Source organism: Hibiscus syriacus, unplaced genomic scaffold, assembly GCF_006381635.1.
Source record: "Hibiscus syriacus cultivar Baekdansim isolate YM2019G1 unplaced genomic scaffold, ASM638163v2 tig00004323_pilon, whole genome shotgun sequence".
NCBI lineage: Eukaryota > Viridiplantae > Streptophyta > Magnoliopsida > Malvales > Malvaceae > Hibiscus > Hibiscus syriacus.
Genome location: NW_024062010.1, coordinates 1 through 15,662, shown reverse-complemented (window position 1 = coordinate 15,662; position 15,662 = coordinate 1). Strand labels below are relative to the sequence as shown.

The 15,662-nt window shown below is 32.4% G+C and overlaps 1 protein-coding gene and 1 pseudogene across 2 annotated transcripts; one reads left to right on the top strand and one right to left on the bottom strand.

Annotated features, from left to right (window-relative positions):
* Positions 1–10,165: 10,165 nt before the first annotated feature.
* On the top strand, positions 10,166–13,215 carry LOC120193116 (ER lumen protein-retaining receptor A-like). Of its 2 annotated transcripts, XM_039195718.1 has the most exons (6): positions 10,171–10,354; positions 10,651–10,916; positions 11,653–11,768; positions 12,828–12,901; positions 12,989–13,052; positions 13,131–13,215. In XM_039195718.1, the coding sequence occupies exons 1-4, from the start codon at positions 10,264–10,266 to the stop codon at positions 12,892–12,894; spliced, it is 540 nt and encodes a 179-aa protein (XP_039051649.1). In that variant the 5' UTR covers positions 10,171–10,263; the 3' UTR covers positions 12,895–12,901; positions 12,989–13,052; positions 13,131–13,215. The 2 variants fall into 2 exon arrangements, with proteins under 2 accessions (XP_039051655.1, XP_039051649.1); XM_039195724.1 differs by lacking the exons at positions 12,828–12,901; positions 12,989–13,052; positions 13,131–13,215 and adding exons at positions 12,100–12,202; positions 12,388–12,645 and having other exon boundaries at positions 10,166–10,354; positions 11,653–11,772.
* A 1,492-nt stretch (positions 13,216–14,707) lies between these two features.
* Positions 14,708–15,502, bottom strand: LOC120193094 (annotated as a pseudogene).
* Between the last annotated feature and the right edge of the window lie 160 nt (positions 15,503–15,662).

The following is a 15,662-nucleotide window of genomic DNA, read 5'->3' as shown; positions in this document are numbered from 1 at the left end:
ATAAAGTTAATCGCATTCGGGGCTCTCAAATTATTTCTCTAGACAGCAAAACAAGGCAGCCTATCTCAGACAGGGTCAAGGTCTCGTCTAATGAAAGCAAGCTGTAAGCAGTTCAATTAACTGCCCATCTTTTGTGGTTCATATCACCACACCTCAAGTAACCGTGCAATTCCACTCTCCATTTAGGAGATGTGCATGGACGTGTGGGAAGTTACTTTAAATAATGGGCAGCTTTTTTAATGATTTTTGATGGCAAAACCAAACTATAAATACCCATTAGCACAAGGTCCCTAAGCATCAATTCATTCAAAGCATTTTTCACATTTAGAGAGTTGGAAATCAGTATACTATCTAGTGAGGTTTTGAGTGCTTAGAAGATCCTTGTTGGGTCTAGTTTGTGTAGCCACGTTCGAAGTGTTCGATGGTGGTTCTTGGCGGTTCACGGTGGTCTGACGTAATTGACGGTGGTGCATTCAATTCTCGGATTTCGACATACGATGTAGGCAATGGCTGGAGATATTTATAACGATCTCTTTTCCGTTGCGTTTATGCTCAATGTAGATGAAAGCATGTCTAACATGTATGAAAACATGTCTTACATTTGGTATCTGAGCATGGTCAAATCTCTGTCTTGTCTGATTTTTGAAAGTTTACATATTTCTCGAATTTTGATGCCATGATTTTTAAAATTGGAGAAAAATTGTGTTGCAAACTTAGTTACTAAAATCGTTGGATTTTATTAAGAAGATATTTCTAAAATTAATTATGTTTATAATAATTATATAATTTTTTAGAAAAATTGTATTAATTTTATGTGCCTAAATTATAATTAAATGTATGAAAATTATATGGTTGTTAATAACATACATTTTAATTGCATGAAACTTAAGTATTATTGCTTAAAGTATTTAGCAATAAAACCTTATATTAAATGTCTAGATATCTAAATAATTTTATTTAATTAGAGAATTAGTCACAACAACTTTGATTAAATAAAATTATTTATTATGGTAATGATCTCATTAAGACTATAAAAATAAGATATTGCATGATGAATTAGCAACATTTTTAAATAAAGTTTAGGGTTAATATTTGGCTAAGTGATTTACATAATTTTATTTAGTTAAAGACTAGCCACAACATCTTTAGTTAAATAAAATTACTAAAGTTAAAAATCACATACATAAAACTTAGATATTAAATCCTATTACATAATTTACTAAAGTAAAATTATTAAATGCCTTGCATAGTTATCCACAGGAATTATGAAAGTGGGTTTAATAATTTTATCAAAGGGATATAAATTAATTATATCATAATATGAATCTAATCGAATTAAAAATTTAGCCCACGAGTAATTTTTATGTCACTAGATTCATTGTTTACATAATTTGCATTGGTAAATTATGATTTATGTTTGCCTCAAATTTTTGATTAAGTATATGTAACACCCTCAACCCGGATCCGAGTCCGATGTGTCACATTGACTTTTCAAAACATTTACTTGTATAAAATAGTGAGTAATTTAAAATTTTTATAACATATAACTTATTCAAAATGTTTACAACACTATTCAGAGCTTATACAATATATTATTGAATGCATGCCAACTAAAACTTTATATATTAAAATACATATTATTCATCTTTCTTCTGATCTAACCTTCGATAAGGAGAACTGGCCTGTCTTGCTCCACATTGCTCTTTACTCTTCTCACTTCTGTAACCTACGTGTGAAACAATCACACGCTAAGTCTATGACTTAGTGAGATATTACATTTATAAAAGAACTCTAATTATTTAAACATGCAGGAGCACATCATCTCATGATATCATACCAAAACATTTTAACATTACATACAATGTAATATACACATATACATATCTCACACTATTTCCGTTACTAACCTTATTCCACTATCCATATTCTTATCATTTATGTCTTATAATCATATGCTCGTATGTCTATTCTTTTAAGCCACATATGATTCATTTAACCAAACAATACACACATCATCATATAATCATATAATGCAATTCATATTACAAAAGCATATACTTTACATGTAATATATATATATATATTTATTGTTATCTCTTTGTTAGCCCATGTACATATGTGAGAACTGTAGATATGTGAGTCTATTGAGGTTGTGCACTATGCTGTCACCACAGCTCGTATGGGGTCCCACTAGGGGATATGAAATTTGTCCCGAAAGACCTATCCAGAGGTCATAAAGAACCTCGGCAACTGTCCATAGGTCCCGAAGAACCTAAGTAAACTGTCCATATGTTCCTTAGAGCATAGGTATAGTTTCCATATGTCTCGAAAGACATAGGTAATTCTGTCCATATATTCCGTAAAACATAGGTAAACCCTCGACTCTTGGCATGCCAACTATACCTATCGCTCTTGTATAATATATCATGGGCATTTTCACTTATATCATTCCACATATACACTCTCATATCACATGTCATATAAGTTCATAGCTTCTTTCATATATACATGTAGTCACATAGTTTCTTTTCACGTAGTTCATGTAAATTCTCATATGATTTCATATTCATACTTCACATGGCCCATATCACTTTGCATGGTCTCACATATATTTTCTATATAACTCATATCATATGATTCATATCTTAATCTTCTTTCATCGTATATATCATCTATGTTCATTCACTTAATATCTTATGTTATCATTTAGGGCAACCCTACTTAGTTTATCTCACTTTTCATTTATTCACTTAAATCTAATTAATATAATTGATACCTTATCATCATACCATTACCTATACCCGTTGCATATGAAATCACATATAACACATATGACTATATTCAGGCATAAATAATAATCATATCACCCTTATTAACATTCATAAAATCATGTAATCAAATATTGGAAGTAGACTCATCGCGAGTCTTTTCCACACACATCATATACTAATGCATATGCACTCACCTTGGCCTCACTAAGTTTCAATCCACTTTTATGCTTTCCTCTCTTTCGATCGAATCTTAACTTGATAATCATTCTGGAACTTGTTCGTTCTCGATATCTATATAATCATACTGTTGAGTTAATCGAATGCCGAAATTGGCCAAGAGGGGGGTGAATTGGCAATAAAAATTTTGTGGAAGCTTTTGCAGAAAATTGAAAGTAATTGCACAGCAATTTACAGTGGTTCGACTTTCTCAAACAAAGTCTACGTCCACTACCTTAGCTATCCACACTAAGGATTTTCCAACAAATTCACTAATTTGTTCTTTCTTTTGAGGCCAAAGAGATAACCTTACAATTCCCTCAAGAGTATACCCCAACTCTTGAGAACACTCTTTTCTCAAAGAGAAGATTACAAATTTGCAAACTTATAAGAAAACCTCACAAGGTAAGATGTTTGCACAATTCTAGAATAAAGAAAAGAACACTCAAAGATGAATACAATTGAGCACAAAAAGTGTTCTTGAAAGCAAAATGAATATTGAATGAAAATAGGCTTGAAATGCTCAAACTTGAGGTTTGATGCTTTCTCTTTGATTCTCTCTTGATTCTAGTTGCTTGATGTTTCTTGTTATTGAACAATGGCTTCTAAGCTTGCTTAAATACACCTTGGATCACTTCTGAACGTTGGGGATGATTAGAGAAGATATTATAGCCGTTTTAGTGTGAAAACATTTAATAAAACAGCTTGGTGTGTGGGGGGAATCGGTTCCCCCTTGAAGGGAATCGGTTCCTAAGTGTAAAATTCAAATATTTCGACCGTTGTACAAGGGGGAATCGGTACCCCCTTGGGGGGGATCGGTTCCCTCTGAGCATACTGGAATTCTTGGAACAAAACTGTTTAGGGGGGAATTGGTTCCTCCTATGGGGGAATCGGTTCCCTCCGAGCATTCTGGAAATCTCGGAGCCAAACCATTCAGGGGGGAATCGGTTCCTCCTATGGGGGGAATCGATTCCCTCTGAGCAATCTGGAATTTTTGGCTTTGAATTGGTTCGAAATACTTTGTAAAATTATTTTGAAATTGTTTTATGATTAAACCTTAATTTTACACTTAAGTAAGGATTAAAAATGATTTTTGAAATATTTGGAGTAATGTTTTGATATTCGAATAGTTATATCGAATATACTTAGAAAATCATTTGGAAAATCTTAAAATCCATTTAACTTAATTTGTTATATCGAAATATCAAAATGTTTCAACACATACATTGATACATATCAGTATCCAATTGATATATTCTAATATATCATTTCTTAGACTAAAAGAAAGATATAATTCTATTTTCCCTTGAAGTGCATCGATACATTCTACAGTGTATCGATGCATTCTTTAACATGTGCATCGATGCACTACCCATGCATCGATACACAAATCACCTTCGATGTTTTTATTTTAAGGGGGTGCATCGATGCACTAATTGCATTCGATGTTCATTTATTTGAGAGTCCATCGATATACATTGAAGATGTATCGATGCATTCTTTAACATGTGCATCGATGCACTACCCATGCATCGATATACAAATCACCTTCGATGTTTTCATTTTAAGGGGGTGGATCAATGCACTCCTTATGCATCGATGCACTCCTTATGCATCGATACACTAATTGCATTTGATGTTCATTTATTTGAGAGTGCATCGATACACATTAAAGATGCATCGATGCACACAACCCATAAATTCCATTTTTGAGCCCGAAAATTCTTACTTTGTCATCAAATTCTACTTATTAACCCCTCTTTATACCATAAAACTTATTTATACATATGTAAACCTTCTTATAACATTATAACACTTCACTATCCCTCATAATTCACCATAATTCTTGAATTAAAGAATTTTATCAAATTTTCCATGTGTTCTTAATTCAATTCTATCACCTCTAACTTCTTAATTAACTATTTGGCAAGTCAAATTTAACCCCCAACTTCAATTACTAACTCTTTTCCAAGATTTCAATTTGAAACCTCTTATTTTCAATCTCTCATAACTTGATAATCTTTGAGTTTTAATCCATCTTAAGCTTTCATTAATCTTTTCTATCACTCTAAGAATCAAAACCAACTTTAAAACAAAAGAATTAATCACTTGGAACCAACTTACCTTTTCCATGGAGCTTACGAGAAGAGAAGAAGAAGAAGGTTGAACCAAAGTCTCCAGACTTTTCTATTTTCTTTCCTCCATTTCCACATGACATCTCCTACATAAAGGAGAAATAAAAATCTTTCTTATGAAATTACTATGATACCCTTCAAAATTTCCACAATTACCATTTAATATAACACTGAAATTTTTCTATTCAAGTCCTTGAACTTTTAACTTGTTTTAAAATTAAACATAAAACTTTCAAAATTCACGTTTTAGTCACTAGCCCTGTTTTAGGATGTTACAATATGTATGTTCATTATTTCTTGCAGTTTTAAAACCCGTGAATATGTCTGATAATAGAGTTTATATCATTGAATTAACCAGTGAGAACTTTAAGATCTATAAGGAAAGTATTCTTCTTCAATTAGGGTGTTTGGATATTGATTATTCCATAAGGAAATCTGAGCCACATATCAGTGAAACCAGCACTCAAGTTGATCTTGCTCTATGTGAAAAGTAAAATAGGTCTAATCGCCTCTACATTAAGAGTGAGGTTCCTACTGATTTTCGTGGCTCAATTGAGCATTGTGAGAATGAATAATAACTATTAATGGGTATTGAAAATCAGTTCAAAATTTCTCAAAAATCCTTGGCTAGTACCTTGATTATGAGATTCACATCCATGAGGCTCACAACTGTGAAAGGTGTATGTGATCACATCAATAAGATGGGAGACTTAGCAGCTCGACTTAGAGCATTTGAGGTTGAAATGCCTGACTCTTTCCTGGTGCACTTTATATTTAATACTCTTCCACCTTAGTATATGCCATTTAAGATCTTCTATAACACATAAGGATAAATGGTCTATTGATGAACTTTTGACCATGTGTGATCAAGATGAGGGTAGACTCATGCTGAAGATGGGAGAGAGTACACTAAGGTGGTGTTTGTTTTCACTGTGCAAGCTCTTCAAACCACTTATGTATGCGTCGCGCAGACTACGCGCATACATTAGGCTTCGCAGACTGTTTGTTTTTTAGAAGACAGAAGCTCTTCAAACGTCTGCGCGAGCTCTTCTTGGTGCAGACTTGGTTTTATGTCTTTAAAGGTCTTCAAACCTCTTTAAGAACAATTATAAAATATAGTTATTTATTAAAATAATTTTAAATAATTTAATAAGGTTATTTATTTTAAAATAATTTATTATAAAATAATTTATTTTAAAATAATTTATTATAAATAATTTATTATAAATAATTTATTATAAAATAATTTATTTTAAAATAATTTATTATAAAATATGGATTGATTTATTTTAAAATAATTTATTTAAAATAATTTATTAGTATGGATTGATTTATTTTAAAATATAGATTGATTTATTATTGTAGTTGTATGGATTGATTTATTTTAAATAATTTATTAGTATGGATTGATTTATTTTAAATAATTTATTAGTATGGATTGGTTTTTTTTTTAAATAATTTATTTGTATGGATTGATTTATTTTAAAATATGGATTGATTTATTATTGTAGTTGTATGTATTGATTTAATTTATTATTATGGATTGATTTATTTTAAAATATGGATTGATTTATTATTGTAGTTGTATGGATTGATTTATTTTAAATAATTTATTAGTATGGATTGATTTATTTTAAAATATGGATTGATTTATTATTGTAGTTGTATAGATTGATTTATTTTAAATAATTTATTAGTATGGATTGATTTATTTTAAAATATGGATTGATTTATTTTAAATAATTTATTAGTATGAATTGATTTATTTTAAATAATTTATTTGTATGGATTGATTTATTTTAAAATATGGATTGATTTATTATTGTAGTTGTATGGATTGATTTATTTTAAATAATTTATTAGTATGAATTGATTTATTTTAAAATATGGATTGATTTATTTTAAATAATTTATTATTGTAGTTGTATGGATTATTTAAATTTCAGTATTGTAAAACTAAAATTATTTAAATCTCAGTATTGCAAAACTCTTTTAAGTTTAAAAAATTAGTTTATTTATATTCCAGTTTATTTTAGCAGTCTGCAGATGTTAAAAAACAAACAGTCTTCTTCTTGCAGACTGCAGACTTTTGGTCCACCTCTTCTGCTGCAGATGCCTGCAGATGTGGTCCGCAGACTGCAGACCTTTTACCTCTGCAAAAACAAACACCACCTAACAGTTACTTAAGGAAAAAAATCAGTCTAAGCCAAGCCAAAGGGGAAGGTTAAAATCCAACCTCAAGCTTACATTAAGAAAGAGTCCAAGTGTTTCTTTTGTAAACAGAAAGGACACCTAAGGATGACTGTGTCAAGTTCAAGAGATGGCTTCAGAAGAAAGGTAAATCAATCTCACTTGTTTGCTTTGAGTCAAATATGGTTGATATAAATTATAACACATGGTGTATTGACTATGGTTCTACAATTCATGTCTCAAATTACTTACAGAAATTAAGAAACCTGAGGGAACCAGTAGGAGGTGAACGATACATCTATTTAAGAAATAAGATGCAGTCGCATGTAAAAGGTATTGGGACCTGCGAATTAGTGCTTAGTAATGGCTTTGTTTTAATTTTAGAAAAGACTTTTGATATTCCAAGTTTTTCTATAAATTTAATTTTTGTTTCAAGACTTGCACCATTGGGTTATTGTTTTAATTTTTCAAACAATAAATTCAGTTTGTTTTATAAATTAGAAATTGTTGGAAATAGAATTTTATCCGATGGTCTTTACTCTTTAAATTTACAAAATAATGCCACTCATAATATTATGCACACTAAACCTAGTTATAAACATTGTGGTATAAATAAAGATTATTATATTTTATCGCACCAAAGATTACGACACATCTTCATTGAAAGGATAAAGAGATCAGTAAATGATGGGGTACTTAGTTCCTTAGATGTTTCTGATTTCGACACTTGTTTAGATTGCATTCAGAGTAAGCAAACTAACAAGTCAAAGAAAAGTGCCAAGGGGGGTCCGACCATATTGGAAATCATCCATTCTGATATCTGTTACCTAGATATGGATGTACAAGGTCAGAAATACTTCATTACTTTTATTGATGATTACTTACGATACATATATCTTTATATGCTTTACCATAAGAGTAAAACATGAGAAGCCTTTAAGGTTTTCAAGGCTGAAGTAGAGAAATAATGTGGTAAGTAAATTAAGATCATGAGAATTGATAGAGGTGGTGAGTATTATGGTAGATACACCGAACATGGATAAGCACCTGGTCTATTTTCTAAGTTTTTTCAAGATAACACTATAGTTGCCCAATACACCATGCCAAGATCACCTAGTCAAAATGGTGTTGTGGAAAGAAGAAATCAAAATTTAATAGATATGGTGCGAAGTATGCTTAGTAGCTCTAAGCTACCTAAGTCTTTATAAAGCTCTCAAAACGGTTGTGTATATATTAAACCGAGTTCCAACCAAGACCATCCCAAGGAAGCCTTTTGAGTTGTTCAAAGGTTGAAAATCGAGTTTGCAACATATACGCGTATGAGGATGCCCGTCTGAAGTAGGAATTTATAATCCACAAAAAAATAAATGGATCTAAGGACCATTAGTGCATATTTCATTGTATATGCCGAAAGGTTCAAAGGATACAATTTTTATTGTCCATCACATAACACTAGAATTGTAGAATCAAGAAATGTAAAATTTCTTGAGTATGACTCAATAAGTGGGAGCGATCTACCTCAGGACTCAGTTCATGTAGATCAATCTTTCACTTAAAGTGAGAGATTGGTTATCATACAAAGTACCCCTAAAGTAAAATCTAGTGTTGAGAAACCAATCAATGAAATTCCACAAGCTGCTGAAAATATTCCAGTAGATCAAATTGTTCAAAAAATTCCAGAAATTATTGAACAACTTGTTGAACAACATGATCCACAAGAAAATGTTGATTCAATATTAAGGAGATCTACTAGATAAAGGAAATCGACAATTTCTAGTGACTACATTGTGCATCTACAAGAGTCTGACTTTAATGTCGGAACTGAAAATGATCCTAAGTCATTTTCACAAGTCGTAATAATGGTATAATACTGTGGAAGATGAGATGAATTCCATGAAAGGCAACGATGTTTGGGATCTTGTACCGTTGCTCGATGGTGTAAAAGCCATTGAATGTAAATGGGTTTTGAAAACAAAAAAGAGACTCAATGGGTAACATTGAAAGATATAAAGCAAGACTTGTTACGAAGGGATTCACTTAGCGTGAAAGAATCAATTACACTGAAACTTTTAGTCCAATATTTAAGAAAGATTCCTTACACATCCTGTTAGCATTAGTAGGTCATTTTGACCTTGAGTTACAGTAAATGGATTCTTAATTGTGGCTTAGAGGGAGAGATATACATGAAACAACATGAAGGATTCTCCTATAGTGATGGTGAACACTTGGTATGCAGGTTGAAAAAGTCAATATATATACACTAATCACATCCCTTGTTAATTGTTATGCAACTTTATGTTATTATATGTTTGAAAAAAACAAATTTAGGTTAAATTATGGTTGAAACTAATAATATATTTGGATGGATTTGAGGATGAAATTGGAATATTCAGAAGATTGAGGAGTAGTTTAAAAAGAGAGTCATAATTTAGGGATAGAATTAGAATATGTAAAAATTTAAAGACTAATCTAAAATAAAAATTATAATTTAAGAATGAAATTAAAATATTCAAAAATTCAAAAATGGATTTAAAATTATAGTTTAGAGTAACTCTTTAAAGAATTGGGCAGCACCATGGAAATCTTACGTCGGGACTAGAGATCACGTGAAAAAGAAGCTAGTGAAAACAATGAAAACGGCAATACCACTCGAGGGCGAAAGTTCATGAAGGTTTCAGTGAAACAGTGTTTCAGGGGAACAAAACCCGCTTACCTCCGTCTCCATTAAGAAAGCAAAGAAGAACAGATACAGCTACCTAGCGCCACGTCATCTCTCTCTCTCTCTCTCTCTCTTTATTTTACAAAACAAAAGAAAGAAAAATGCCAATCGCCCCGTGTTATTTCTGCTTTATTTCAAAAAATTTAGGGATCGATCAACCTAAATTCTCTCCATTTCCATTATCGGTTCCAAATTTGTTTTGAGTACAAAGAAAAGAAAATCGAATTGCGAAATGAATATCTTCAGATTTGCAGGTGACATGACCCATTTGATTAGCATCTTAGTGCTTCTCCTCAAAATCTACGTTACCAAATCTTGCTCGGGTAACTTTTCCGCTACTCCATTTTCCGTTTGGTTCCCGGGAAACCGCCAAGTATTCGAGCTCTTTTTTAACTGTCATTTTAGTTTTCTTTCCCCTCCTGTAATCTCTCATTTTACTCGCTAACGAACGGAAATTAATTTATTATTATTCTTAGCCTCCTATTAACTGAATTTATTGAGTTATTGTTTACTAATTTTATATATGCTCGTTTCATTAACAATATATTGAAAAATGTAGAAGATACAGAGATTCCTATTTTCTGTGCTCGGGTATTTGAATTTGCTTGTTCATTTTTAGGTGTTTCGCTGAAGACGCAGGAGCTATATGCTCTGGTGTTTTTGACCCGCTACTTGGATCTATTCACGGTTTTTATATCTGTGTACAACACCATCATGAAGCTGGTCTTTATTGCCAGCTCTCTCGCCATTGTTTGGTGTATGAGAATGCACCGAGTCGTGAGGCGTTCCTATGACAGGGATCTCGATACCTTCCGTCATTACTTCCTCATATTGGCTAGCTTCATCTTGGCTCTTTTGGTACATGAGAAGTTCACAGTTCAGGAGGTGACTTCGTTGAATTCTTTAATGCTTTAGAGAGCTTTATTATATGAATGTGAATATTGAGCATTCGGTACTAGTTTACACTACCATTCAGTAATGCTACCTTTTTAGAGTTAGTTTCTAATTAGGTAACTTCTCTAGTTGTAATTATGCAAGCTGCAAGCAAAGCAAACACAATTATAGAAGCTGCAAGTAAAGCAAACGGCCTGAATGCTGAGATAAAACCATAATAAATTTGTTCTTTCTGCATTTTGTTGGTCCTGATTCTCCTTATTTATTATGATGAAACAAGCACCTTTTGTTTAATCAGCAATGCTTGGTTTTGGGATGACAGATATGTTGATTTTTTGCTTATACACCCCTAACATAAGTGTTTCATTGTTGGTGGTTCTTTGGAACTTGGTAGAAATATCACCTTTACTGTGGACAAGAACCCATTTGTATTAGTAATTTCTTTGGGTGCATGCATTGGATCGTTCATCTTACTGTGGCATATTATCTTTGTCTGTAAATGTTTATCTCGAGGTGCTAGCTTCTAAGTTGATTTTGCACTTTCTGAGATAATTACTGGATATTTTATCCCAAAAAGATCCCTCCTGTCCTGTCTTATAACTATGAACTTCATAGGTATATCTTCATCATACCAGGCAATTTCTCTGCTCCTCTTGAATTCCTAACTGCAATAAGATTTGCTGATAAGTTTTGTTTTGTTTACCTTTCCTTAATTTATTCATTGAAGATCTTCTGGGCATTTTCAATCTACTTGGAGGCTCTTGCCATTCTTCCACAGTTAGTTTTGTTACGACGAAGTGGAAATGTGGATAATTTAACTGGGCAATATGTCTTCTTTATAGGGTATGTCTAGTTTTTCATTCATAGACTATCTGCACAAGACGACTTTGTCTTTTTTCTAAGCAAGTAATTTATCAAAAATTAATGGGGTACATCAGATGTAATTAAAGCCTCTCAAACAGAAAACAAAGTGACAAAAATAGATTACCCCCCCCCCCCCCAATAAACAGCTAGCTGAATTCAATTGACATCGATCCATCTAAGGTAACCAGAAAACAAGACACCAAATAACCACGTCAGTCAACAGATAAACAAAAATATCATGTTCTGGGCCTTCAACCCTATAATTGACTAGTATCTTTCTGCCTTTCCCTTTTGTAGTTTTCATCAATAGAGTAGAAAATATTTGTAAATCTCCTGTCTGATTCATGCTGTTTCATTAATGATGTGAGAGAAACTATTAGGTTACTTAGAGAACTTTCTTATATCAACAGCTGCACTGTCTATTGTAGGGGTTCTTCTGGAATTCAGAACTAATTAGATGTCATGTTGATTCTTCCATTGTGTTTTATATTTATACTCCACTCTAATTTTCAGAAACTTAAACATAGCAATCATAATGAAGCTCAACTAGTTGTTTCCATGACATTTGATAGAACTTTTAGAACTAATTCAAGTGTCTGTTCCATATTTGCATGTTCATTCCTTAATCTGTGACCCCAAACCTTGCTGCTTCCCCCGTCCTATGTTGTTATTGTTGGTTTCTGTATACCTTGTTGAATGACACTGACATATTACCTTAAACATTCTAGTTGCATGTACAATATGTATTTCCAGTAGATGAACTGTTTACTGTTCCTGTATCGTATTAGACAAGAAATAGTTTCCATGCACGTACACGGATGTTTTAGAGTTGAATATCCATTTAAAGTTGCTCAAGCATATGCTCCATTTTGCCTTTACCTCTGTGTGTGTACAACATTTGGATTAATAGTGAGTTAGGCTTGAAGATTCCCAAAGTTGCCTTTGTTCAACCCCTTGGACGTTTTTAAATTTGATAATGCAATGACATTACATCAAATAGCTATGTCGGGTATTAATCAAATAAATTTGAATTTGCAGGGCTTATCGTGCTTTCTACATTCTGAACTGGATCTATCGCTATTTCACAGAGCAACATTTTAGTTGATGGATAGGTGAGAGGCTATGGGCAATGCTACTCTGGTGCTTGCTTAGTTCTACATATTGATAATCTGACGGGTGAATATTTTGTTGGTTTTAAGCTTGCGTCTCTGGTATGGTCCAAACGGCATTGTATGCAGATTTCTTCTACTATTATTTCATCAGGTAATGTATTGCCCATTTTCAAAAGATGCATATACTCACAATGTTAGCATGTGTGAAAGCCGTGTTTTTTATTGGCAGTTGGAAAAACAATGCAAAACTGCAGCTGCCAGCTTGAGCCGAGCAATGCTAGTGTTTGAAGGCATCGGATGCATTTCCCTTATTAGAAAAAGGTTTGTGCATGTTTTTGTTTATAGTTGGATTGAGAAGAAGAGCGAGTAGGATACATGATTATATAGTTCTTTCTTACCTTCATTAAACAAGTAAGAGGCCATGATTGTGGCAGTTTCATCCGATTTTCCCATTAATTTTTTACTTGGGTAACATTCTAAATCCCATGCTCATGTATAAACTGAATGATTTTCAATTCATTTGATTCATGTCTCTAAAACACGGGAATGCTAAAAAAATCCATACACTGGAGATGCATGGTTAAACAAAAATTATAATAAATTGAGACTGATAGGGGTTTCTTAATGTTGGTTGAGTTGAAAAGAATCTACACGAGATATATTGTTTGGTTTAACGAGGATAAGAAGTTTAACATTTAATCTAGATTGAACAATGGAGTCGTATAATTAACAATGTAATGTGTTTGTGTTCTATTAAGAAAAAACAATGTACACATTATCAAATAATAATAATAAAAAATTAAATTTTTTGAGATCTTTTTAAATTTTAAATTTTAAATTTTTAATATACGATAACTTATATTATTCGACTTTTACATATTCAAAGATACAAAAAAAAAGTATTATTTTTATATATCTGTTATATAATATATAACAAGATCAATTTACACTACTTCAAACTAATAAGTTTTACACTAATTTATAGTCATTAGATTTAAATAAATAGTTTAAATTTAATTAAAATTTATAACTCACAGCAAAACAATATATTTCTTTACCTTAATCACAAATCCTAAACCTTAAACTCAAAATTCCAAACCTTAAAATCCATACTCTAAACCCCAAATCCTAAGTCTTAAAGTCTCAATTTTGGACCTCAAAACTATAAACTCTAAACATTAAAATCTAAACTTTAAACCCTAAACCCTAAATCCCAACTCTAAAAAAATATTGTTTTACTATGAGTTAAAAAATATTAATTTATAAATTATAAATTTTAATTAAATCTAAAAAAATTATATATTTAAATCTAATAACCATAAATTGGTATAAACTTATTAATTTTAGGGTAAACTACGTCAAATACTACTCATCTTTAAGCTCGGGCTCGAAAATGTCACTGACGTTTCAATTTTGCCAATTTTAGCACGGACGTTTATGTTTCACTGCAATTTTGCCACTCCGCCGTTAATCCGTTAACGGGACGATGACATGACATCTTTGTTCTGTGACGACGATGATATGACTCTCTCATCAAAATGATGTCGTTTTGTTGATGAAAAAAATATTTTTCATGCGATTCGAACCGTAGACCTTTAGAATCTAAAACTAAATACCCAACCACTAAACTAACTTAAAAACTTAGTATAATCTTAAAAAATATTTTTAATGAGATTCGAACCATAGACTTTTAGAATCAAACCTAGGGACTGTCCCCACAACCCATTGGACAGACGGAGCCGGAAGCTGCTCCATCATCGACCATGCAAATTATCCCAAGGAGTGATTCTGTATTTCTGATTAAAACTATGGAAGTGAGATTGCAGCAAAGACTGAAAATTTGTAAAGAAATTGAGAATTAAAACTTGCCCAGAATTTGGAGTTGGAGTGTAAGAGGCTACGAAAGCTGCCAACCCTTTTAATTCTGGTGATCTTAACACTTGTGGTACTATTGCTTTCTTCTTCGGTGCTGCATTCACTGTCTCTATCACCAGAAGATGGGAAGACATAGCTATTCCTCTGCTAGCCTTGAAGGTCCTTCTTCTCAAAGAACCAAGAAAACCTTTTGCTTTGTACGTTCCTCTCTTGCTAAGAACCATGGAGCCAAGGTGCACCCTCTCGGGACTACTACTGCCACCACGAAAGGATCCGTAACACGCACTTCCCATTCTGAAAGAAGAAGATGACTGAAATCTATCACCTTCCAAGGCTGGGGTATTCCTGGCATCGTGTAGCAATATGGGAGGCAGTTCCAGGCACTTTTGAGCCAAGTCATCGGGGTTAGAGAAAATGGTGAGTGTGGTACAAGGTTTAGGCTTTCCCGGTTCCTCTTCCCAGCGAAACGGAACCGAGGCTGAGGCGTGTAATAGTGGAGTATTTAGTTTTTTTAAGATTATACTGAGTTTTTAAGTTAGTTTAGTGGTTGGGTATTTAGTTTTGTATTCTAAAGGTCTACGGTTTGAATTATATGAAAAAAAATATTTCATCAATAAAACAACGTCGTTTTGAGCTTTTAGAGCATCAAAACGGTCGTGTCAAAACGACGTCGTTTTGACGAGGGAGTCATGTCATTGCCATCACGGAACAAAGATACCATGTCATTGTCCCGTTAACGGATTAATGGTGGAGTGACAAAATTGCAGTGAAACATAAACGTCTGTATTAAAATTGAACAAAATTAAAACGTCAGTGACATTTTCAAGCCCGAAATTAAAAATAAATAGTATTTGACATAGTTTACCTTTAATTTTATATAGGTAAT